Source organism: Myxocyprinus asiaticus, chromosome 45 (assembly GCF_019703515.2).
Source record: "Myxocyprinus asiaticus isolate MX2 ecotype Aquarium Trade chromosome 45, UBuf_Myxa_2, whole genome shotgun sequence".
Lineage (NCBI taxonomy): Eukaryota > Metazoa > Chordata > Actinopteri > Cypriniformes > Catostomidae > Myxocyprinus > Myxocyprinus asiaticus.
In genome coordinates, this window is record NC_059388.1 from 21,521,608 (window position 1) to 21,549,524 (window position 27,917).

The following is a 27,917-nucleotide window of genomic DNA, read 5'->3' on the forward strand; positions in this document are numbered from 1 at the left end:
TTTAAATCCATGTCTTCAGAAGCAATATGATAGGTATGGGTGAGAAACAGCTCAATATGAAGTCCTTTTTTTACAAAAAAAAAAAAAAAAAAAAAAAAAAAATCCTTTACTTTCACATTCTTCTTTTGTTTTAGGCAATTCACATTCTTTGTGCATATCGCCACCGGGCAGGGAGGAGAATTTATAATAAAAAAGGACTTAAAATTTGATCTGTTTCTCACCTACACCTTTCATTTAGCTTCAGAAGACATGGATAAAACCACTGGAGTTGTATGGATTAATTTTATGCTGCCTTTATATGCTTTTTAGAGCTTCAAAGTTCTAGCCACCATATCTTACATTAAATGGACCTACAGAGCTGACATATTCTTCTAAAAATCATAATTTGTGTTCTGCAGAAGAAAGAAATTCATACATATCTGGGATGGAATGAGGGTAAAGGATGAGAGAATTTTCATTTTTGGGTGAACTTTCCCTTTAAGCATGTGATTAAACAAAAAACAATAGCTTCTAATTAATGGTCCATCTGAGATTGTCACATTTGACTTGGTTAAAGGTCAACATGTTTCGTTGGAACCAAAAACAAAAAGTCATTAACGTTTATAAACAATTTTTCCCATCTGTTACTATATATGTACATGGACAATTTTAAACCCTGCCATAAATAGAACGTGACTATATGCTTTAGCAAGTCATTGTTGTATACTTTATTAATTTTACATTTTATACACAGAAATACACAAAATATGATCTTGGTCATTGGCTGCACACAGACTGATTACTGTGAGCAAACACCCATAACATTTTTTGATAGAACAGTCAGTTTAAATTATATCTCAATTACAGAGTTTCATTCCGCAAAGGAAACTGGATATAGTGTAAAAATGGACAGATACAAAAGTATGCTGTAAATATATTTCATTTATCTATTAACACTCTTGTGTAATTCCCTGACATGTACTAACATTCAAGATCAAGTTCTTGCACACTGTTTAGACTGCTTAATCGCCCAAACAGCTCTTAATGTCATAAAAACAAATCATAATGTTATACTGTATACTCCTTCCATTGTGAGAGAGTGACATTTTCTCTGTAAATAAAGAGCAATTTCAAAGAGTTATTTGGGTTTTCTGTGTAGAGAATCTTCCTGCTGCTCTAATGGAGGTTTTCCGAGATGTGTGCCGTGGGAGTTTCTGTAATTAATGGCATGCTATAAGAACAGCCCCAACAAAATGCTCACTGATATCACTTATCATAACATACTCATTACTATATATGTCAGAATGTTTAGCATTTATGATTGGTTGTTTAGGAATAAGCACACAGTATTTGATTCTGTATAAATACATTTTTGGATTATCCTGTTTTAATTTACATAATCAAAGGGTGTGGCTATAGCAGCTGTGAGTCTCTTGCTTTTCCACTTCCTACTGTTTGTCAGGATCAAACCAGTGAGGTGGAAATCATCTTAAACCTACCACTCTCTGTTCTCAGTAGTGAGTTATCAAACAAACTAATGCTTACGTTTTTAACTTAAATACTGTATGAGTCTAGTATTGATAAATATGGCAGATATTTTATTTTATAGGAATAGATGACATCTAATAAATTTGGGAAGTTGACATGTCCTGCATTGTGACTTGCTGTACTCCATTTAAAACTACTGTATTTTAAAAAAGCATTTACAATAATAATTATTTTATAATTGTTACGCATTAAGCTTTTATGACCTCATATTAATTTAAAGACTTTGGAATGAATGTTTGTACTTATTAAAGTTTAATTTGTCACACTACAGGGCTATTTAAAATCATGTGAAGGAAACTAGAGAAGCAAAAAGGTGATTAAATATTATGAAAAACTTTACAGGACCTACGAAATACATGTTCTCTTACACACTCTTTGACATTGTAACCTAAAATATAGAAATGTAATGTGTGAACTATTCTTTTATACATTTTATAATTATTCTAAAAATTTGTGTCAAAATTTTAAGCATTCATGTTTCTTATTACATTTCTTACCAAGTGCAAAGAGAGATATGGTCAAATTTACCTAGTTCTAAAATAAATAAATTTGATAAGCAAAAGCTGCCACAACCTCACATACAATAATGATATATGTCAATGTTCAATGGCTGTACCATGCATTGCGAATGCTGTAAGGCAGCTGTACAGCGTGTTATAATTACATTTCTGCCCCACCGACAGCTCCTATTGCTAGCACATTTAGGAGATTTCACCGACAAATCACATGCCTATTAAGCCTGTGTGTAAGTAGTTTTTAATGGCAATCTTTTCAGCATCGAGCACTCATGGAAAGAGACATTCCCTACACATAGCACTCAAACTCACACACTTATAGCTACCAGATCACATTTTTCCACATTTTCCTTGCTGCTCTAATGGAGGTTTTCCGAGATTTGCGCCATAGCTTAAGACCCAACCTGAACATGACAACATCCTAATGGAACACAAAAAATGATTCTAGAACTCTTAAAATGCAAAAAATGCCTTTCATTGGTTTAATTTGAAAATACATTTTTACATTGACAGGATATATCCAAGTATACTGTAGGCGGACATTATATCTCTTTGAAATATTATAAATTGAATATACTTATTGTCTATTAAATGAACTCTGTACTACCATGAGGTATGAACAAGTCTTGTTAAAGGTCAAGTGTGTAATATCTGCATCACTAGTGTCACCAAATGGTAACTCCAAAAATAGTGTCTGTTTTCAAACAGGCTTCCCCAGTACTCTGGGTCTACTATTGGCTGGACAGACAGTCCCACCCCAAACTCCTGCCATTGATTGAGTCAGTTTTACTATCTCTGAATGATTTTATTAGTATTCAATGTAAGTAATTATTCATCTTCCAAGAAGCTATTAATATTGTACATATGTTGCCTCAGTCCAGGCTTGAGTGAACCCACAAACTTTTGTTCTCTATACAGTGTCTGACTTATCATGCAGGCAAAACTATGCACATCTGTGCAACAAACTGTAAGAGCAGCACATTGTCTGGTTGCACAGGGCAGAGTCACATGCATATGGGTCTGCATGAGGATGATGCCTTAACTGCTCCCCAGTTTGCGTTTGGTTGTCAAGGAGATTGTCGGACACTATGAGCGGCCCTGAGTCTAGGACATGGTGTACTCTAATTCATCAGACATGCATTCACAGCCCTCTTTATCTCAATCAAATACATTTAGTTTCTCATCTTTCACTGTTTTTCTATCTGACAGCACAAGTACAGTAAAGTACATATGGAAACTCCTTTATATTGTTAATGTATCATGTAAACAATTTCTGTGAACTATCAAGTAAAACTTTACCAAAAAGCTTTAAAAGTACAATATGAATACAAATACAGACAGTATAACTGATACAATATTGATTTACTATAGCCACATTGATGGCAGGAAGGTTGCCAATGGTTAAACAATTACAACCTTCTAATAAGTAAAAGTAAAAAATGTCTTGAAAAAATACTAGAGGTTTTAACTAAATGCTTTGCTGCCAAGTTTGAAAGCTGAAACCATAGTAAAGTTACCATACATTGTTCAATGTAGTGTATTTACAGCCTCTTTGTCTATCAAAAAGCAAATGCACAGAACAATATGTTCCATTGGAACAGCTTCATTTTGTCTAAATAAAGAAAATAAGTCATTTATTTGCGTCCTGTTTATGATCCTCCCTCTCGAGACAACGTATGTCTCCTATTGGGCAGTGTCGAAATGTCCTTACAATGTTCCAGCGCGCCACAGAAGCCATCACCAGTCTCTGCTTGCGCTTTTGCGCCAAGGACATGGACTTGGATGTGTTACTCTCTCTCCATTCTTATACGCATCAGCTGCGCTCGGCAGCACACATGGTGCCCAAATGAACCCTCGCTCTCACGGATCGTCCAACATACAATGGATTAACAGAAAAGACATGAATGTCCGCAAGGATGATGGCATAAGCCTGTGCCAAAGGGCTCTCCAAATAGTAACGGAGCTGTGCCTCGCCGGGCACGTCGATCGGGAGAAATGCGTGGATATATTTCCACTGGAGAGCAACATACCAGGTAAAGGAAATTCAGGTAAATTGAACGTAAACGTTATCCTACTTTTTTTTTTTTTTTTTTTTTTTTTTTTTTTAAACACTTTTTGCTGAAGTTGTTTCTTTATGTTAGAAAAATAACGAGCAGCCAAGACAACTTTTTGACAAGTCGTGCGAAGTCAAAGGAGGCTACTTTAAAGTGTGAAAAGTTTGTTCATACAGTCCATGGACACAGAAACATTCGCTGTAACATTTACTGCCGAAAGTCAGACTTCTCCCACCTGTAACTTACTAGTGCGCAACAGGTCGTAAGTGGAAAACCTATTCACAAAACTCGCACATTTTTTTTTTTTTTTTTTAATTTGTAATTTTTTTTTTCTGTAGCCGATCAAACTTTATAAAGTGATTTCTGTATGCATGCATTAGAACTAGTGAAAAAGTGCATGCAATTATTTTTTGCTGCATTGTGCAATGCATTAAGCATCTGAACCTGTTGCACTTTTTTAGAAAAATCTACTTTTGTTCCCTCAACATTGCTGTCCTTACAATCTTTGTACGAAAATTACACATTTGGCACTAACTTTTTGCAGCATTTTACAGCGCCTTAATAAATAGGTAAAAATGCAACAAATGTTTAATCCCATGCTACAGCACAAATGTGATGAGTGCGTGTGAACTATATACCTTATATTTTCTATATTTTTCATTAATGTCCTCAGTACACCCAGAGAAATTTCCTTGGACCGCTGTAAGGGAAGCAAAATGACTCTGAGCTCTGCTTTACTAAACAAATGCATTTCAGTCTTCTTTTTCTTATACCTTACCCTCTCTCTCTCTCTCTCTCTCTCTCTCTTCTTTTTCTCTCTCTCCCTCTTTCTCCTGTTTGTCTGTCATGCATCATTTAATGTCACTGGTCCTCTCTGTCTGCCTGTCTGTTCTTCATTATCTTTCTCTCACCTTCTGTTCTCTATTATCCCCACTCTCCGTTTAACACACTCTCCTTTCTTTCTCTATCAAACCTTCATATACTTTCCCCATCCCTCTTTTTGCTCTCTTTCACATCTTCTTGTTGCCTGTAGACATCTCTGTAAGTCTCCTAGCGGTGGTTGTAGGTTTCTGTGGGCTCGCCCTTTTGGTAGTCTCTCTCTTTGTCTTTTGGAAGCTGTGCTGGCCCATTTGGAGAAGCAAGGCGCTCTCGACCAATGCTGACAACTGTCCCCAGGGGGTACTACCTGAGGCCCCCCCAGCCCTGCCTCCTGTGTCTCGTTCTATTTCTCCTCATTCTGATGCCAAGGCAGTTGCAATTGCGGGAAGACAGCCATCACAACACCAGCAGGACGATGAGGATGAGAAGAAAAGAATGGTGCCGGAGGTAAAGGTCAATGGCCGCAGCTCAGTTAAGCTCCTAGAGGCAGCCATGAAGATCAGCCAGACGTCACCAGACATCCCTGCTGAGGTGCAGCAGGCTCTGCGTGATCGTCTAAGCAAGCAGGCCAAGATCCAGCGGCAGACTACCGAACCTACCTCTTCATCCAGGTGATATATACACCTCTGAGTGTCATAGTCCTGCCTATTACATTATATTACATTCTATAGAACAGATCCTCTAATCTGATTGGACAAATGGTATTCCAAGAGTGCCGTTATTTAGTATAACAACACTGGGATGCTTCACTGTTTGTATTACTCTGCTTGTGTTCACGTTGTTCCAGACAGGCTGTCAGTCTGTGCGTTGCTTGGTGAACAGTGTTGGGTGTAATCCAGTTACAAAGTAATTATTTACTGTAATCTAATTACTTTTTAGACCAAAATAGTGTAATGCATTACATTTTAAATACTTGCAATCAGAATACAGTTACTGACTTTCAATTAATTTAATTACTTTTAAGTACATTAAAGGGTTATGCTTATTTCTAATATATTATTTATGTAGAATACATTGTGAAGTCATGTGAAGAAAAAATGTGGGGTGCTGAGTGTATGACTTGTGTGTAACAAAAACAAGAAAGATATATAGACATTATTTTGAACTTGTTAAGTGGAAAAGTGTTTAAGAAAGTAATTTAAAAGCAAAGTAATTAGTAATGTGTAGTATTTTAAAGACTAGAACATTTACCATCTGCATAGAAATGTAGTAGCCTATCTAGAAATCTGGATGGCACAGAATGTTTATATGATAAACAATCCAGAGGCGCTTATAGGCTAATCAACATTGTTCTGTATTTTTGCAAATAATTACAACACATGACCAGCATTATAAAAAGGGAAATTATTAATAGGAAAACAGGGACTATTGAGATACTCTATGTTACAGGACTTTGAAATAATTCTATATTCTATCAATTCTGTGCTAATATTATCACAGCTCTCTTATTTTCACTAATTTACCTCTGGTTGACAGGGTGATGGCATGTCTCCTGGTTTCTGCATACACCCATTAATCACTACAGCTCACCAATCAGAGCCCTGGAGTCACATTGCCATGGCAACAGCATTAAGTGACCCAGCAATTAAACAATCAGCTCCTCTTTTCTTTGTTTCGTGTGGCCTCGCGTTTAAAGCAAGCAGGGATGTAATTAGTGTTGCCACGCAATGGAATTGACGCTGTAACTTTTTGTCCGACTAGGGAAGTGATGAACAGCTGTGTTTGGTTCCTCATGGAATCCATTATTGACTAGACACAGAACTGACATGAAAAAATTCCACAGCATAACAAACAAGGTGTCCTCATAAATTACATGTTGATAAGGTGCACGTAAAGGCCAAATGAAGCTGCTTAAAGGTCAATGTGAAAGACGATTCAGGTGTTCCTGGGTTGGTAATTTTTGCTGTTTCCTTGGTTTCCTTTGCTGTCATTTCACTATGTATAACTTCTTTCTGGAAGCATATTCTTCTTTCACTCTCAGTATTTTTAAATAGGTTGATATGCCATGTGACAATAGCATAACTTCTGCAAGAGACTTAAAGGGGTAGTTCACCAAAAAAATTAAATTCAGTTACTCACCCTCATGTTGTTCCAAATCCATATAACTTTCTTTCCTCTGTAGAACACAAAAGGAGATTTTAGTCAGAATGACAGCCTCAGTAGCCATTTATTTTCATTGTAACAATAAAAGATGCAATTAAAGTGAATTGAGACTGAGGCTAACATACTGCCAAAGAGGGACGTAGATTCCGGGGGGGGGGGGATAACCCCCCCAAAAAAATCACAACAAGCAAGTACAACCCCCCCAATATTTATGCAATGATCAATGGAAACATGTAAATTCTTCACACTGTAATATATATATATATATATATATATATATATATATATATATATATATATATATATACAGTATCTCCTAGATATGATTTGCAGTCACAACACATTTAATGAGAGAGCAGGAAAACATGACATTATTTTTTTTTACACATATAAAATGTAAATGAATATTTAATGCCTAAGATCTTACCATTTTTAGGTTAGCTGAAATTCAGGTCAGTTTCTAATACCTCTACTGTAGGTAAATGTGTAGTGTATCAAAGTGTATAGTGCTATCATCAAAACCTTTTTTATTGAAGTATGTACATTGCTTACTTATATTTATTCAACTAACTATGGACATAGATGTATTATGATATTCCTGCCTTTAAAGGGATAATTCACCGAAAAATGAAAATTATCTCATCATTCACTCACCCTCCTGCCATTCTAGATGTATATGACTTTCTTTCTTTTGCAGAAAAAAAAAAAAAAAAAAAAGATTTTAGAAGAACATTTCAGTTCTGTTGGTCCTTTCAATGCAAGTGAATGGTGGCCAGAACTTTTAAGCTCCAAAAATCACAAAAGGACCACATAAATGTAATCCATATCTTCTGAAGTGATATGATAGGTGTGGGTGAGAAACAGATCAATATTTAAGCCCTTTGTTTGTTTGTTTTTGTCTGTTTTTTACCATAAATATCCACTTTCACTTTCAAAATGTGGAAATAATGTAAAAGTGAAAGTGGAGATTTATAGTAAAAAAGGACTTAAATATTGATCTGTTTCTCACACACACTGATCATATCACTTCTGAAGATATGGATTTAACAACATATGGATACAGCTGAGATATTCTTCTAAAAATAGTTGTTTGTGTTCTGCAGAAGAAAGAAAGTCATATACATCTGGGATGGCATGAGGGTGAGTAAATGATGAGAGAATTTTCATTTTTGGGTGAACTATCCAATTAAAATTAGTTTCCTTTTGCTGTAATATGACAAAAAAGAAATTTTTAGAAATAGAAATAGTTTACATTTCATTAACTAAAACCAAGATGTCATCTCAGCTCAAATTATTTGAGAGAATGGTTTGCAGTTCACCTTAAGTACTCAGTCATCAGTGAATTCTGCAACAGGTGTCTTACTGTTGACGTTTGCACTAATAAGACCTTAACTTTTCCATCTCCTCCTCCTTATGAAATATTCATCCTCCTCTAAGGAAGAGTAGAAATACAAATTCTGAATGCTGGCACTGGCTCACAGAATCATTCAAAATGGTTGGCAAGATATCTCAGAAACACAGCCATCAAACCCTGGGTTTAATAAGATGCGTTCTTCAAAATCTGGAAGAAGCGGTTAATTACTCTCTCTGTGTTCAATTTATATCATTGCATTGTGCTGGAATGTTTGTGAAAATTGCAGGGCACAACGTGCAAGAAACATTTGCAGGTGACAGAAAGGGGTTGGACAAAGTAGAGAGAGAAAGTCTGATTGACAGTGATGAGGAGAGATCAAGCGAGACAAACAAAAAATAGACAGGACTGTGTGGAAAAAAGAATTTAGAATGTTCAGAATTCTTTCACATTTTAATGCCATTTGTCTTTGCTGAATTATATAATCCATTAGAATTTTTTTGGAAAATGCTGTCATTGTCATATGTTTGTTGTCATCTTCCAAAAGGTGCTAGTTGCTAGGAAACACCAAGGATAAGGAGAGATTTATGGTTTTCTCATAGAATGGGAATAGGTTTTATAGACTGAAGATCCAGTCCTAACTATTGTGATGGAATTTTTTGAAATCTGCAACATTCAAGTTGCTAAAAGATGGAATCAAAGAGTTTGAAGAGAAACACTGGGCACTAAAGTGCTTGTTGTCCACTGGTTTGTGACAAACTTTACAAGAGAACCTACAATAGTAAGGAGCTCAGATACTGCATGTTTTCAATAATTATCTATAAAAAGTTCTTCTCTGTTCTTTTTTCCAAGGCACAATTCTTTCCGCCGACACCTGCCACGGCAGATGAATGTGACCAGCATGGACTTCACCATGGACACTCTACCTGTGAGGCAGTCTTCTGCGGTCAGTATTGGCCGTATTAAACCTGAGCTTTACAAGCAGAAGTCAGTGGACTCTGAAGAGGGGTCCAAGGAGCAGGTGGAAACCTGTGGCAAGCTAAGCTTCGCCCTCAGCTACGACTATGAGGAGCAAGCTCTTGTGGTTCGAATTCTAAAGGCCCTTGATCTGCCCGCTAAAGACTTCACAGGCACCTCCGACCCCTACGTGAAGATCTACCTGCTTCCTGAGCGCAAAAAGAAGTTTCAGACAAGGGTCCACCGCAAGACGCTTAACCCAACATTTGACGAGGTGTTCTGCTTCCCTGTGGAGTACAGTGAGCTGTGCAATCGCAAGTTGCACTTCAGTGTGTACGACTTTGACCGCTTCACAAGTCATGATATGATCGGTGAGGTGGTGGTTGACAACCTCTTTGAGCTGTCTGACCTATCACGTGAAGCTGTGGTTTGGAAGGACATCCTTGCTGCCACTACAGTGAGTATGGCATGTTTTTGTCTGGCCATTGACATGCCAACTCATAAATTAACAAGAGCTTGCTGCAAAAATGCCACCAAATGTGACAAAAGTGCCACCGATATTCAGAATGTTGGGGAGAAAAAAAAATCCCCCGTAATGAATTCTTCTGTGTTATTTATTTGTCCTGAAATATTTTTTGTATTTACTCAAATTCTATTCTAGGCGTAAATATTATTCAGATTCAGGTGTTAATTATACAGATATTATTATTTCAATGAACGGATTATAAGTATTAGTCAAAAAAGGTAAATGGCACATAATGTTTAATAGAGGTTAGAAAAAATATGCCATAAGGGGGAAAAAAATTTCTACGGGGCAAATATTTATAAAAGAGTGTAAGGAATGTTCCAAATTCAATACAAGTTAAGCTCAATCGACAACATTTGTGGCATAATGTTGATTATCACAAAAATGTATTTCAACTTGTACCTCCTTTTCTCACACTTACAATGGAAGTAAATGGGGCCAATTCATAAATGTTAAAATACCCATTGTTTCAAAAGTATAGCCACAAGACATAAAGGATATGTGTGTTAACAAGGTTTTAGTTTGATAAAATTGCTTACTAACCTTTTCTTTGTAAAGTTATATCCAAGTTTACAATTTGCCATGATGAAGTAACACAGTAAACCATAAAACGACCGTAAAAACACTGATTTAAACAACTTTACAGCTTAAATAATACACAAGTTTCAACAGAAGAATGAATGTAAGTGCTTTTATAAAATTATAAGCTTTTTTGCCTTTAAACCCTCAAAAAACAGCCCCATTTATTTCCATTGTAAGTGCCTCACTGTAACCTCGAATTTTGCTTCTTTTTTTTTCAAAGAAAAGGAGGGATGAGTCGAAATTATTTGTGGTGGTAATCAACATTATGCCACAAATGCTGTCGATTGAGCTTAACTTGTATTGAACCTGGAATATTCCTTTAACTTACACTGCATCAGTGTATATAAACTTACCTGTCATATACTTCTGTTTCAGTCAAGCTCCACAAAGAAAGATGAACTGCAAGTGTGAAGACCCTTTTATAGGTCTCATTAACGAATAGATTAATCTGTTATGTAAAGCCTTTGCCAGGTGTGAGGGAGGGCTCATCTCCAAACTGACTCACCCTTTCAGGGCACCCATGAACCCCATCCAAAAATAGATTAAATTGCTGGTTATCAATGCCACATGAAGCATGATTATCAAGCCAGAGCCTTCAAACGGCAGCCATGACTAATCCAACAGGTGTAGAATTCAGTTTGTCCTAACAACCCACTGACATCTGAGCACAATGAGAAATGTCACCAGAAGCCAATTTCAGAACTACAAGAATGAAACATAAGCAATTTCCTCCCTTGTAATTTTGGCGGGGGGACTGGCTTCCTAATCTGATTGGGTCCCATGATAATGGAGGACACTCAAATATTAGGCCTCAGGTAATATATCATAGCTTATGTAACTGCCTCAGTCATGTTTTTTTTTTTTTTTTAAGGACAGAAACCAATTGTCTCCAACAATGCAGCATGGATACATTGGTTTTGCAAGGCTAACATTTGTGGCCAGGGACGTGCACTGCCCCTTTGCCCTCCTGGGGAAAAGAATTTCATTTGCAAATATTAATTTTGCAGACGCTTTTTATCCACAGCGTCAAAGCAATTAATACATGATAATTAATAAAAACACTCTCCGCATATTCTTTTTAATTATGTAAACATGCACTAGATGACCGTCTTCGGCAGTTGCGTCGCGTCTCTTGTTGCAGGCAGTGAATCAGGCGCGACGGTGGGGCACTTGACAATTGAGTGGGTCCAAATGTGTAAAAAATGTGCATCAATTAGTACTGATATTGCTTGAGTGGGCACAAATGCGTTAAAAACATGCATTTGTTCACAAGGTGAATGATCAAATGGCAGAGCTAATGTAAGTCTCTGAAAATTAATACTTTTCTTTAATTTCTTTAGTTATTTAAACTTAAATGTAGACTGTCCAATTACTACAATTGCTGCACAGCTAAATCATAAAGTTCTAATATAAATGATAAAGAATGATAAAGTGGGCCCTTCAACTGTTGCTGAACTAAATATATAAAGCAAGCTGTCTTTTACAATTTACGGTGTATTAAAGTATACATACATATATAAAGCCTATGTCAGTCCTAGAAAAATAACAGTGAAGACAGTAATTTAACTGCATAATGTTAAATAACACAGGTCTGCAAGTTAAGCATCACATTACGCTCTGCATATTGTATATGTTCAAAGTGTGTGTTGCACCCTGTTTATAGTACCACACATTCACAAAAAAGAAGATTGAGACAGAAAGAGAAGCACAGGGAGGCTGGTAAAGGGGGTGTTTCTTTGCAGAAATCATGGTTTTGATACTATTAACAATGGTTTTACTACAGTAATATTGTATTCATTTAATAATTATTGGTTTACTATAGTAGTATTGTAGTAACCATGACTGTAGTAACCATGGTTCATTTTGTGTTTACTATAACAAAACAATGGTTAAATATTACTACATAACTGTCAAGGTCATTGTCAACCAATAGACAAAGAGTGTTCAGGATCATACAAACCTGAGATACGTTCAAAAACAAGAGATATATTTCCTGTACTTAATCCAGAACTGCTCCAGTGACAAATCATTAGGATTTGTTCACCCTCTTCAGCGTTTTGCTGTGAAGTAATGCAGTTTATGACTAATCAATTGTGTGAAGACATTCCTTTTTTTTCTCAGTTTGAGCCACTATGCACAGCCCTGCTTGTGGCAGCGGTTAAGCACTTAATGGTGCACTGATACAGAAATTTGTGGCAAATGCCTATAACTGACAACTATTTTTATGCTATGGCAATGCTCTATAATAGATAACATATATCTATTTTCTTTTGTTTGTTGATTAAAAATATGTCTTCACAATGAAGATCCAATCTTTCTCATGTTTCAAGTTAAATCAGACATAGAATTTTTTTTTAATGTACAACAGAAAATATGGAAACAAAATTAGTACTTTTGTAACTTGGCATAAAAAAGTGTTCACTCTTTGATAATATTTGCTTCCAATACTGGCCATTTCAGACCAATAACAATAATTTAAGAAAATTATGATATTAGCCAACATCATATTCACAGATATATTGCACATCCTTAGGTGAACTCAGTCATCTTAAAGCAGGAACTATATGGGTAAATGTTCTTCATATTTAGCGCTAACATTTCATTAATGTTATGAAAGTGTTTAGCCCTAGGCTGAAGGGCCGGAGGGTAGGTCTATAAAAAGGGTTGTGTACTTAAAAGCTTTTGCTGTGTTTTCTCTATAGACCTGGAATATTAAACTCCAGTAAAAGTGGTAGTCTACCTACAAGTTTGACCTTTTGTTGTGTATTATTACAAAAATAATTCTTCTATTACTAGAGATTTTTTAGAGGTGATAGACATCTTACCAATTACACTCACCTCACTTACAGTGACTCATGCTTTGATGCATTTAACAATGACGTCCTTCTGTCTTCCTGATAAATAAAAAAAATTAGTGGTGACAGCATTTTATTCTGATTCTGGTTGAGCTTTGTTGGGGTGAGTCATTCCTGTTTGGGAAATGTAATCTCCTCCTCCTCCTTGTTTGATGCATCAGTCTCTTTAAGGCTCATTAATTTCCAGATTGTTTTGTTTTCCACATGTTTAATCATTTTGTTGACATTCTTCTTGTTGTTTTGTTGATGGGGACATGCGATTTTGTTATATCATGATGTTATTGTCTTTTTCTACCCTTTTGTTAATGTTTGGATCACTCTCAGGCTGTTTTCTTCTCATTCTCTTCACTGACTATTGCTTTCCCTTGTAGCTACAATACAAAATTATTGATTAGCAGGCTAGCAAAGGCAATGGAGAGGTTTCGACCTGTTGTGCTCAGTTATGAGAGAATTACTAATGCCCCTTATGGACAAAACTGACTCTTAGAAGCAGACCAGCTGCTCTTTGGCCCCTGACTGTGGAAAGAGGCTAGTAACGCTCAATTCCCAAAATAGTCAGAGCCGTAGATTGCAGCCTTGCTCAGTTGCGCTTCCGACTGCACACTGAAAACCTTTATTTTGTCTTTAGATGACGTTTGAAGGTCTAATTTTGTTTTGGAGCACATTGCCGCTTTGGTACAAGGCCATTCAGATCTGGAAGAGGGGGAAGTTGGGGAGACATATCAGGAAGGATATTATTACCCCAAGATTTGTGAATTGTTGCAGTCAGACACACACGCCAGTGGGATATGTGACTCCTGAACTCGCCTTGCAGCTCTCTGTATTCACCACTTCTGTTGTGGATAACAACAGCAGTCAGAGGAGGGAAGAGAATGTGACAGAGAGAGTGCTGACGTCAACATAGACGTTGGATATACCATTACAACCATGTAATCAATGTTATTGAAGAACTAGCTTTGGGAGGCTGAATAAGTATCTGGTATACCAACAAGAAAAAAAGTATCTTACCAAGTAACAGAGGTTACGTATGTAATCTCTTTTGAATGTTTACTTGGCCAGATGAATCGTCATGGTTACTTGTGTAACCTCCGTTCCCTGATGGAGGGAATGAAACGTTGTGTCGATGTAGTGACACTAGGGGTCACACTTGGGAGCCCGAGACACCTCTGGTCTTTTATAAAAGGCCAATGAAAATTGGCGAGTGGTATTTGCATGCCACTCCCCGGGACATACGGGTATAAAAGGAGCTGGTATGTAACCACTCATTCAGGTTTTATGCTGAGGAGCCGATATAAGGTCCGGCCATTTCAGCGGGTAGTTCAGCGTTGTAGCACGAGGGACACAACGTCTCGTTCCCTCCATCAGGGAATGGAGGTTACACAAGTAAACATGACGTTCCCTATCTGTCACTCACTCGATGTTGTGTCGATGTAGTGACACTAGGTGTCCCTATACGAAACGCCACAATTGGCTGAACTGTGTTACGTGAACTGGCGGTGTGTGGTGGGCAGACTACTGTGTGCCTCATAGCCAGCACACCAGGTTGACACGTAACCTCCCCCAACATAGTTATGAGTGTCGAACGGCCCCTTGGGGACAAGTCGACTACCCAAAAGATAGAGACAGGCTAAACCCAGTCGTGGCCTCTTTTCCCCTTCTCTTTTTCCACTCCCTGGAAAAGAAGGGGGATTATCCGACTGGGCCGCCAGGTCTAGTCGGGTGGGTGTCCCTCCCAAGGGGAAGACACCGCGGAGATCACACCTCACCCAAAGAGAGGGGGGGATATTTAAGTGGAAAAATATGTCATACGTCTTTCCGACCATGTGGAGAGTCTTCAAGGTAGATCCTACCCAACAGGGGAGGAGTTACTACAAACATGGAGACTGGGGAAGAGGGGCTCTGCCCTAGGAAGACACAGTTTGCCAACAGGGAAACGAACTAGCGGAAGATATATATTGCATGGGGTTAGCCTTACAGGGAACCGCCACATGCGGAGCACCTTCCCCAGAACAGGACTCTTAGCACGTGTACTGGGCCGGCAGCGAGTCTCTCCGAAAACTCGACTGCCACAGGGCTCGGAGGAAGTCAACCAGGGAACAAAGTTTGTGAACACTACTGTGAATTAATGGCGCACGTCTTCAGCTCAAAAGGAGTTGGAAGGCACTATGTGCAAGCAATACACCTGGCCAGCTATCCTGGGCTTATCCGCTTGTGTTGCGTGCCACTACCTGGGACGAAACCGGTTCCACCCGGAGGTTGTAGAAACTTGCAAAGGTGTTGAGTGTTGCCCAGCCCGCTGCTCTGCAAATGTCTGTTAGAGAGGCACCTCTGGCCAGGTCCCAGGAAGCCGCTACACCCCTGGTAGAATGGGCATGTAGCCCTACCGGGGGCGGCATGTCCTGGGCGAGATATGCCATAGTTATGGTGTCAATGAGCCAGCGCTTCCCTTCCGCTGTGCACCAAAGCAGACAAAGAGCTGCTCAGAGATACTAAAGCTCTGCGTGCGATCCAAATAGATGCGTAAAGCGTGCACCAGACACAGCAACATAAGGGCTGGGTCTGCCTCCTCCTGGGGCAGCATTTGCAAGTTCACCACCTGGTCCCTAAAAGGGGTGGTGGGAACCTTGGGCACAGAGCCCGGTCGGGGTCTCAGGATCACGTGAGTGTAACCCGGACCGAACTCCAGGCACATTTCACTGACAGAGAACGCTTGCAGGTCACCTACTATCTTGATGGAAGTGAGCGCAGTCAGGAGGGCAGTCTTCAAGGAGAGTGCCTTAAGCTCGGCTGACTGCAAAGGCTCAAATGGGGCTCTCTGTAGACCCTGAAGAGCCACAGAGAGGTCCCATGAGGGAACGAGGCACGATCTGGAGGGATTCAGGCTCCTGGCACCTCTTAGGAACCTGATGATCAGGTTGTGCTTCCCTAAGGACTTACCGTCGACTGCGTTGGGGTGTGCTGCTATGGCAGCAACGTACACCTTCAAGGTGGAAGGGGACAGCCTCCCTTCCAACCTCTCCTACAGGAAGGAAATCACTGATCCGACTGTGCATCTCTGGGGGTCTTCGCATCGGGAAGAACACCACTTAGTGAACAGACACCACTTAAAGGCATACAGGCGCCCCGTAGAGGCCAGTAGGGTGCTACCAGGACGACCTGCTCCTCATCCTCCCTGACCTTGCACAGGGTCTGTGCAAGCAGGCTCACTGGGGGAGGATGCCATATGCCCCAGGAGCCTCTGAAAAAGTTTCAGTGGAACCACTGTTTTCTGTTTGAACAGGCCAGCACCAACTGGGCATGCTCATTCATGAGTTGCACCATCAAGGAGACTGAGTCCAACTCCAAACCGAGAAAAGAGATGCTCTGAACCGGCAGGAGTTTGCTCTTTTCCCAGTTGACCCGTCCCCAAATCGCCCCCAGTTCTAGCCGCTCTGGCCTCATACCCGTAGGTAGAAGGACCGAGGCGGGGAGCCACTGGGGTGACTTGTTTTTGACCGCAACATTGCCATGATCATGTTCTCGCAGTGAGAACATGAACCATCCACAAACACTTCCTCCATGTGGGTCGCGCCCAGACACGAAAGACAGCGATCATGACCATCCGAAGTTGAGAGATAACGACCGCAACCAGGAATAACACACAATCGGAAAGGCATCTTTAAAAAGACGTGTCTTTAAAAAGACGTTCCGTGTGTGCCGCTCTTTTAGAGAAATATATACTCTTTTAGAGGAGGAAAAAGCTCTTTCAGAAAATGTACTCTCTTGTTTTTCTGCCAAAGCGCCCAGGGGCGTTCTCTGCAGTGCAGAAGCGCTGAGGAGGGAGAAGCCACTGAAATGCGCCGTCAGATCCAGCAGAGGTGAATGAACAATAGTATTCAGCTCAATGAGCATGACCGTTCGGCTCTGAAGAGAAAATCTGAATGAGTAGTTGCATACCAGCTCCTTTTATACCCGTATGTCCGGGGGAGTGGCATGCAAATACCACTCGCCAATTTTCATTGGCCTTTTATCAAAGACCAGAGGTGTCTCGGGCTCCTAAGTGTGACCCCTAGTGTCACTACATCGACACAACGTTGAGTGAGTGACAGATAGGGAACCCTATCTTTAGCAGTCTTTCAGAGATTAATCGATGCATTTTAGTGAATCCAGTACTGAAAAGCTGTGAATACAAAAGTCTATTCTGGCCTTTTGGAATGAACTTTACTGCCTCTGCAAAATGTAGGTTAGGGAAGCTAGATTTATCTAATTTAAAACTATATGCTCCACAGTAACTCTTCCACACAGGCTATAACAGCCGTTATGAAAGTCTTCTTGGAAACAGCTCAACTTCTGAGAACAGTAATATTTCTTTTACAACTATACAGTTGTTTTTGTGTACCTGATTTTTTCCGCCAAAGTTTTCAAAGAAGATATATTTCTGCTCTCTAGATCTAATATACAGGTGCATCTCAATAAATTAGAATGTCGTGGAAAAGTTCATTTCAGTAATTCAACTCAAATTGTGAAACTCGTGTATTAAATAAATTCAGTGCACACAGACTGAAGTAGTTTATGTCTTTGGTTCTTTTAATTGTGATGATTTTGGCTCACATTTAACAAAAACCCACCAATTCACTATCTCAAAAAATTAGAATACATCATAAGACCAATAAAAAAAACATTTTTAGTGAATTGTTGGCCTTCTGGAAAGTATGTTCATTTACTGTATATGTACTCAATACTTGGTAGGGGCTTCTTTTGCTTTAATTACTGCCTCAATTCGGCGTGGCATGGAGGTGATCAGTTTGTGGCACTGCTGAGGTGGTATGGAAGCCCAGGTTTCTTTGACAGTGGCCTTCAGCTCATCTGCATTTTTTGGTCTCTTGTTTCTCATTTTCCTCTTGACAGTACCCCATAGATTCTCTATGGGGTTCAGGTCTGGTGAGTTTGCTGGCCAGTCAAGCACACCAACACCATGGTCATTTAACCAACTTTTGGTGCTTTTGGCAGTGTGGGCAGGTGCCAAATCCTGCTGGAAAATGAAATCAGCATTTTTAAAAAGCTGGTCAGCAGAAGGAAGCATGAAGTGCTCCAAAATTTCTTGGTAAACGGGTGCAGTGACTTTGGTTTTCAAAAAACACAATGGACCAACACCAGCAGATGACATTGCACCCCAAATCATCACAGACTGTGGAAACTTAACACTGGACTTCAAGCAACTTGGGCTATGAGCTTCTCCACCCTTCCTCCAGACTCTAGGACCTTGGTTTCCAAATGAAATACAAAACTTGCTCTCATCTGAAAAGAGGACTTTGGACCACTGGGCAACAGTCCAGTTCTTCTTCTCCTTAGCCCAGGTAAGACGCCTCTGATGTTGTCTGTGGTTCAGGAGTGGCTTAACAAGAGGAATACGACAACTGTAGCCAAATTCCTTGACACGTCTGTGTGTGGTGGCTCTTGATGCCTTGACCCCAGCCTCAGTCCATTCCTTGTGAAGTTCACCCAAATTCTTGAATCGATTTTGCTTGACAATCCTCATAAGGCTGCAGTTCTCTTGGTTGGTTGTGCATCTTTTTCTTCCACACTTTTTCCTTCCACTCAACTTTCTGTTAACATGCTTGGATACAGCACTCTGTGAACAGCCAGCTTCTTTGGCAATGAATGTTTGTGGCTTACCCTCCTTGTGAAGGGTGTCAATGATTGTCTTCTGGACAACTGTCAGATCAGCAGTTTTCCCCATGATTGTGTAGCCTAGTGAACCAAACTGAGAGACCATTTTGAAGGCTCAGGAAACTTTTGCAGGTGTTTTGAGTTGACTAGCTGATTGGCATGTCACCATATTCTAATTTTTTGAGATGGTGAATTGGTGGGTTTTTGTTAAATGTGAGCCAAAATCATCACAATTAAAAGAACCAAAGACTTAAACTACTTCAGTCTGTGTGCATTGAATTTATTTAATACACGAGTTTCACAATTTGAGTTGAATTACTGAAATAAATGAACTTTTCCACGACATTCTAATTTATTGAGATGCACCTGTAGAGTAGGGCTTTGTTTAAACCTGATGAGCAAACATTTGGTCCAATATCTTCCAAACTATCTCCGAGTTGTCATTGGAAAGGCAAATAAAAGTCTCTTTGGAGTGTCAGTCAATAAGGGTTTTGTTAGTAGTCATATCTAGTGTTCCCTGTAGAGAAAAATCATCTTACAATATTTTCTGAAGAGCGTGCTTTTTCTCCAGAATCATTAAATCAATCAGTAGTAATGCTATTTTAGTACATGCAGTACAGACAGTATACAATAGCCATCTTTTGGCATCATAGAGTTAAATCAAAACAATTCTATTCATCAAATCTAGGGACAATATATGCAACTGCATCATTTGCTTTCTGCATTAAAGGTGCTGTAATTGTCTATGGAGCCCCTTAGAGGACAGGGTGTGATTTTTTTTTTTTTTTTTTAAATAGTTTTGCATGCCCTAGCAATAAGTTATGCATTCCCTCGCAATAGTTTTGCGTTCCCTCGCAATAAGTTTAGCATCCCCTTGCAATAGTTTTGCATCCCCTCGCAATAAAGTTACCATGGTTTTACTACATTAACCATATTTTAACCATGATATTCATAGTGAAACCATAGTGATAATAGAGGAAAACAAAAACTATGGTAATAAATATAATAATTTTGTGGGTATCATGGTTTTACTATGCAAAACCATAGTTTAACTATGGTTAATGTACTATGAACTAACAAAAAAAAAATAAAAAAAAAATAAAAATAAAATATTAACTAACATTAATAAAGATTAATAAATATTGTAAAAATGTTTTGTTCATTGTTAGTTAATGATACCTAATGCATTTACTAATGTTAACAAATGTAACCTTTTAATAAAGTTCTACCAATATTGTAGATTGTTATAACCAAAGTTTTTAGCAGAAAACATGTTTTTTTCTATAGTAATATTGTAGTAAATGTGATTGTTTTAGGCTAACCGATTTTTTATTATAATTATTTTATTTATTTTATTTTTAAACGGAAACCATGGTTTTACTATAATAATACTGTAGTAACTGTGTTTTTTTTTTTTTTTTTGGTGGAAACCATGGTTTTAATAGAGTATACTATACTATAGATTAACCATGGTTAATCTTACTATAGTTTTACTACAAATACAGTATCATGGTATTTGTAGTAAAACCATGATACCCACAAAATCACGATTTTCATTGCCATAGTTTTCATTTTCCTGTATTATTACTATGGATTTACTATGAATATCAAGTTTAAAATATGGTTATTTTAATAAAACCATGGTAAATGTATTGCGAGGGAAAGCAAAACTGTTGCGAGGGCACGCAAAACTTATTGCAAAGGAAGGCAAAACGATTGCGATGGAATGCAAACTACTGCAAGGGTACGCAAAACTATTTCAGAAAAAAATTCCCACCTTGTCCTCTAATGGGCTCCACAGATATCACTGAAATAGGTGCCACAAAATATCACACCTGTCTCATAAGATCCCTAGGCTGGGTAAAAAGGGTAAAAGATGTACTAATTCTTTTCCTTCTTTCTCTGTCTTTCTTTCTTTCTTTCAGGAGAGTGTGGATCTTGGTGAAATCATGTACTCCCTTTGCTATCTTCCCACGGCTGGACGCATGACTCTTACCGTCATCAAGTGTCGTAATCTAAAAGCCATGGACATAACTGGCTACTCAGGTCAATATTAAGAAAATGAAAATTACGCTATGTTGTTCTGTGCATTAGATGTGATCAATATACTGAATGAACAAAGCAATTGAGTGGCTTTTCATGCGTTTTGGAAATGAAAAGCTCTAAAACAGTTTCACATTGTGTTCCTGTACTCAGATCCATATGTTAAAGTTTCCCTCATATGTGACGGTCGGAGACTTAAGAAGCGGAAGACAACCACCAAAAAGAACACACTCAACCCAGTTTATAACGAGGCCATCATTTTCGACATACCACCTGAGAATGTGGAGCAGGTCAGCCTGTCAATCACAGTGATGGATTATGACAGGTCAGTGACTGCCTATTCAGACAATATAGTCATAGAAAAACAATAGCCATACAAATTTTATACTCATTCGGGGCCATGTTGAATATAATTTCATCTGACATGAAACACAATGTTGATGCCATTAAGTCAGATAACATGCTTGGCAGTTATTATCCAAATATTTGCAGCAAATAACTTAATCAAGAAGAACTTTCTGTCTGGCCCTGTAAAACTCTGCCGTAAATGAATTAAATCAGCCACAGTAATTTTCTGCATGCAGCTGCACTGTAATAATCAGCAGATTATGCCATCAAAACATCACTCAAACAGCAAGTAGCAAAATATTATATGCAGGTAAATGTGGAACTGTTTATGCCATGGTCCTGTTGTCTTTCAGTTCAGTGCAGCTAGTTTCCCCCTGTATTGTCTAGCCATTATTTTACATCTGGATGTGAACATCTAGAATGTTTTCCCTTTTACTCAGAAATACTGAACCACTCACCAGTAAACTCTTGTTTTAAAGAAGAAAATCTACTGTTTTATTTCTCTTTCAGAGTTGGACACAATGAAGTGATAGGGGTGTGCAGGGCGGGGCCAGATGCGGAGGGTCTTGGGAGGGATCATTGGAACGAGATGCTAGCTTACCCACGCAAGCCCATCACCCACTGGCATGCACTGAATGAGGTAAGAGCCTAGAAAATGTAGTAGGAAGGGGGTCTGCCAAGCTTTTTGGTGATGACACAAAAGAGTTGCAACATTTTGAAAATGCTAAATCCTCTACAGTCAACAAAAATATTAGATCTTATCTTTCACTGTGCATGGCTTCAACAGCTGACTCCATGAAACAGTACAATGTTCATTTAGGCCTGGTGTGGTGCTTTGGACTTATTCTGATTTATTAAAGGAATACAGTATATGTTTGGTTAAAGTTAAAGGGATAGTTCACCCAATAATTAAAATTCTCTCATCATTTACTCACCCTCATGCCATCTCAGATGTGTATGCCTTTATTTCTGCTGCTGAACATAAACAAAGATTTTTATAAGAATATCTCAGCTCTGTAGGTCCATACAATGCAAATGAATGGTGACCAAGTGTAAAAGTAATCCATAAGACTCCAGTTATTAAACCCATATCTTCAGAAGTGGTATAATATGTAGATGGGGTGAGAAACAGATCAATATTTAAGTCCTTTTTTTACTATAAATCCCCACTTTCACTTTCACATTCTTCTTTTGTTTTTGGCAAATTCCATTCTTCATGTATATGGGCAGGGAGTAGAGTTTATATTAAAAAAGGACTTAAATATTGATCTGTTTCTCACCAACACTTTCATATAGCTTCTGAAGACATGGATTAAACCACTGAAGTTTTATGGATTACTTTTACGCTGCCTTTTATGCTTTTTGGACAGTTCATGAAATTTTGGTACCCATTCACTTGCATTGTATAGACCTACAGAGCTGAAATATTATTCTAAAAATCTTCATTTGTGTTCAACAGAACAAAGAAAGTCATATACATCTGGGATTAAATGATGAGAGATTTTTCATTTTTGGTGAGCTATCCCATTAATCTCAGTTGGCAGCATTACCACACGATTACCACAAAAAATATTTCAACTCATCCCTCCTTTTATTTAAAAAGCAAAAATCAAGGCTACAGTGAGGATCTTATAATGGAAATGAATGGGGACAATTTTCTAAAGAGTTTAAAACAGAAATGTGAAGCTTATACTGATAAAACTTGTGTATTATTTTAGCTAAAAAACATTTATATCATAGTTTTTACAGTCGTTTCAGGATTTTAGGGTTTACAGTTTTACGTTGTCATGGCAATGAAGTTGTCAAATTGGCTATAACTTTACACAGTAAAGGTAAGTAGGTGATTTTATCACCCTAAACTCATGCTAAGATGCATATTGTTTAGGTTTTGTGGCTATACTCTTGAAACAGTGAGTATTTTAATGTTTACGAATTGGCCCCATTCACTTCCATTGTAAGTTTCTTTCTTTTTTTTTTTTTTTTTAAGAAAGAAGGGACGATTCGAAATTAATGTTTGTGGTAATCAACAGTATGCCACAGATTTTGTTGATTAAGCTTAACTTGTATTGAACCCAGAATATTATCCAAAGTCTAATATGTCCTAAGCTACTTTGTAGTGATATTTTGTTATCTTCTGTCTTTGCAGTGGCCAGGAAGAGCATCCAGTTTTGAGAGTCAAGGATCATGTCCATCCCCCAAACCCCCACAGACCCCATAACAACTAGGAGTTCCCACAGTCCTAATAACAACACACATTTGGTTTGTATAATTAATAGGGTATATTTTTTCTCTAGTTGTAGCTTGTAACATTGCATTTTAATCAAACTATACAGTACTGGTATCCCTGCTACATACACAAACAAGGATCTAACTCTGAGAGTTTCTGAAACACTTAGCTTTCTTTTTAAACTGGTGCTGAGTTTTTTCGCTCCTAAAACAAATGTTTTCAGGTCGCTTTGAAGCTGACAGTGAAATGATGTGGTAAAAAAGCGAAGCCTCTTCCTGCCTGACAGTATAATGATGCCATGTCATTTTACTGACAGATGAAATTACAGTGTTTATTCATTTCATATTTTTGAGTTTCTGACAAATGCTCTCCTGGTGAAAATATTAAACATGATCACATGTGAAGTCGACATGATGTTTCCGATAGTTTCGGTACTCTAGGATCGGCGACTGTATGCTGACACGTTGACAAGCAGCATTATTATCAGACATGTTTGCAGTGGTGTCAATGTGTTTACTTTTCCACCTAGCGCGATTGGCAGCACGTTGCATCAGCTGCGTGGGAGACAAGGGTTCAAAGGCAGGCAGTAACCACGTTTTAAATAATCAATGACGAGCATGATTCGGAGGTTTCACTTTTCCCTCTAACATTACTTATCTACTCCACTAATGGTTAAGGTAAGGTTTGGGTAGGGGGATAGAATCTATAAATATATGCTTTTCTCTTCATTGTATAACATCCTATAAAGCTGAAAACAACTTGCTTCACTACTAGCTTTTGATGGCCTCTCCTGGACATAAATGGAGCTCACACGTGCCCATATGCCCTACAACACTTACTGCTTTGGCCACTGGGGGCATTGTTTCGGAATTTCTGTCAACGCATACCGATTTTGACAAAAGAAAAGTCAATTTACTTTTTTTCAATTTCACTGTGAGATCAGGTTGAAATAGTTGACAAATTTGATTCAGGGTTAGGGTAGTAAAAAGAAAAAGCTTTGAAATATGAAATCAGGACTTTTGGCATGGAGGTTACAATAAATCAAGATTACTATTATTACTTAAAGTATCAAGCATCTAAAACTTCTTCTTTACTCAAAGAATGGATTAGAATAGTTAAAAAAAGAATATTTTTTTCAACAAAGACACATCAGTCACTTGAGATATCAAGGTGTTATTACTGGCATACCACATTGTGCTTTATCTATGACAGACTGCTTTTGCGTGATATGAAAGCTGGATATTCGTTATACAGTCTGTATTAACTTATCTGAGATTAAGAAGAAAGGAGAGAGAAAGCCACTTTGAGTCAATATTTGAGTCTAGCTTTTTTCAATGCATATACTACCAGTGATGGGTGAATTAGATTACAAAGTAATTAGTTACTGTAATAGAATTACTTTTAGTCAAAAAAGTAATGTAATGCATTACATTGTAAATTCTTGTAATCAGATTACAGTTACTTTCTTTAGTTTAAAGTAATTACTTTTAATTACATGCACTGAAGTAATATGTATAATACATTTAATGTATTCATTTATATGTAGGTCTGTTAGCGTTTCTGTGACAGCTGATGGGTGTGCGACAATGAATGAGAAGAAAATATAGGCATTTTGAATTTGAGCGGAAAACCAAAAACTTTTCTGGGAAAAGTGATTTAAGAAAGTAACTTAAAAGTAAAATAATTAATAATGTGATTATGTTTTAGATTAAGTAATCAGTAAAGAATTATGATTAAATTTTTAGAGAAGTAATTAGTCATTTGTCGTGGGTTACTTATTTTGAGTAACTGACTACTACATATGTTATAAATCTACTAATTGAAATCATGTGCTTGTTGATAGCTTCTAAGTACATTTTTCTGAATAAAAACTGCTATATACAGGTATATTGATTTATAGACACAATATAAATGTAATCAACAGTATTCAGTAGCCATTCTCTTTTTAGAATTACCACATGTGTTTATCTTATCTGTTTGTTCCAAAGTTGGTGTCTGCCCCTTTCTTTGAAAAAAATCCAATAATACATTTCATCAAATAGATTGAGAAGCTGGTCTTCTCACTTTCCTCATTTTCCACCATGAAAACATTGAGAAAAGAAAAAGGGAAACTAAAGACAAAATTATAAACAGAGATATAAAAACATTTTCCATGGGTGTAGGCACCAAAAGCCTCTAGTGTATACTCGGCCATTGATTAGACTGAATGACGCCATGCCTTTAAGAGCAGTCACGATGTGAACAAATCTAAATCCATTTGAAAACCTAAAAAACAATGGAATTTCCAAGATTTCTCTGCATCAAACCAACTTTCAACTTTTCTGCTAGTATATGCTGAAATTAATGTTGTTTAGAGGGGAGTTTACCTCAATTCAGAACAAAACATCTTTTTGATTATTACTGTTTAATTAATATCCAGGTTAATATTTTAATGAGTTCTTATTAAGATCTTTAATCTTTTCAAATACATGTAACACTTCCCAAACATTACATCCTCATATCCATCTATATTTCATATCTATAAACAATCATCTACAGTATCTCCCTCTCCCTTACAGGTGTACAATTCCATTTTCAGTGCTAAAAGGCAGACAGTATAAAACTGTTGCAAGTGAGACACAGCATTGTTCCTAAAAGAATATACAAAGTAAAATAAAATTTGATGATGTCTTCGATGCTCGCACAGTGAATAACACAGTTGGAAAGTTGTGTGCAATTCTGTTAAGGCTGTAAAAATATTTCATCAAGCAAATATTGGTGAAATATGCTATATAGAGATCCATCTTCAGATGACAGTTGAAGGGGAAATCATTGCTGATATGTTATTAATGAGGAAAAATTGGAAAATTAGCTTTCTTCTGAGGTGGTCAAGGATGAATTGGTTCAGGGTAAAACTTGAATGTTTTTTTTTTTCTCTCCCCTTTTTCCTCTCCAATTTGAAATGCCCAATTCCCAATGCGCTCTAAGTCCTCGTGGTGGCGTAGTGACTCGCCTCTATCCGGGTGGCGGAAGACGAATCTCAGTTGCCTCCGTGTCTAACCACGTCTGACAGTCAATGTGTGCATTTTATCACGTGGCTTGTTGAGCGCGTTACCGCGGAGACATAGCACGTGTGGAGGCTTCACACTATTCTTCGCGGCATCCACGTACAACTCACCATGCACCCCACTGAGAGTGAGAACCACACATTATAGTGACCATGAGGAAGTTACCCCATGTGACTCTACCCTCCCTAGCAACCGGGCCAATTTGGTTGCTTAGGAGACTTGGCTGGAGTCAAAACTTGAATTTTCAATTAATCGTTACCATCTAAAGCAATTAATGTTATTGAAACATTTTTCTTTCAAGTAAGAACTGTGAAATGAGAAGAAGTACTGTCACATAATATAGGTACAATTCATGAAATATTTACACATTGTGGTAATTTAAAATGGGTGGACAACAGACAATAGAGAAGAAAAAAACCTTCATTTACTTTTGCCTGTTGATTGGTGCCTAATGTGGTTGAATTTTGTTGTATCATTGCAGTGAATTATTCATTGTGTGAAATCATCCAGCATTTATTCAGTCAGTATGCAAATAATATGGCACAACATGGTAATTGCACACCTACCTACTGTATCTTTTTACAGCTGGACCCTTGATTGGGTTGTCTGAGTATTACTTGTGTGTCCATAAGTAATAATACAATCAAACATGGCAATTACACAAAAGGCTGTGTACTGTTAACTGAATTGCACATTAAGACAGTGCTTCTACCCAGAGCTCGGTCAGAGTAATAGAACAAAGATAGTGTATTCTTGTAGCATGCTGATACCAGTACCTAGACTTGATTGATATCATTTAGAAATATAGACTCCTATTATTCCTCAAGAGTTATTCTTTTTTATTTAGTTTAGATTTGCCAGTGCCAACGTGTGTATATACTTGAGAATTTCTTTAACAATTGTTATCTTGTTAAAGTGCATTTCTATGGATTGTTTGGTGGTGATTTGTACTATGGGCTTGTGATCTTGAATAACTTTATACACAATTTGCATATATTGTGTAATGGCTTCTCAAAATGTAAACCTGTTTTGATTAGCACTCAACTTCATGGGATTATTTCTTGTTGAGCTATTGATGAATCGCTTCTCAGTAAAACAGTAATTCTTTGTCATCCTTGCACCTGACAACAAAAATGATTGCTATATGTTGTTATGATGTGTACAGTTTGTGATAACTTTTGTAAACAAAAAATTGCAGTAAATATTTGAAATATAATTTTACTGGATGTTTCAAATGTATTTTTAACTAAATAA

General features: G+C 37.8%; 1 protein-coding gene across 1 annotated transcript; it reads left to right on the forward strand.

Annotated features, from left to right (window-relative positions):
* Window positions 1-3,736: 3,736 nt before the first annotated feature.
* LOC127435375 (synaptotagmin-10-like) lies at window positions 3,737-27,917 on the forward strand. Its single transcript, XM_051688798.1, has 7 exons — window positions 3,737-4,090; window positions 5,130-5,586; window positions 9,282-9,843; window positions 20,924-21,044; window positions 21,195-21,366; window positions 21,900-22,029; window positions 23,536-27,917. The coding sequence occupies exons 1-7, from the start codon at window positions 3,889-3,891 to the stop codon at window positions 23,605-23,607; spliced, it is 1,716 nt and encodes a 571-aa protein (XP_051544758.1). The 5' UTR covers window positions 3,737-3,888; the 3' UTR covers window positions 23,608-27,917.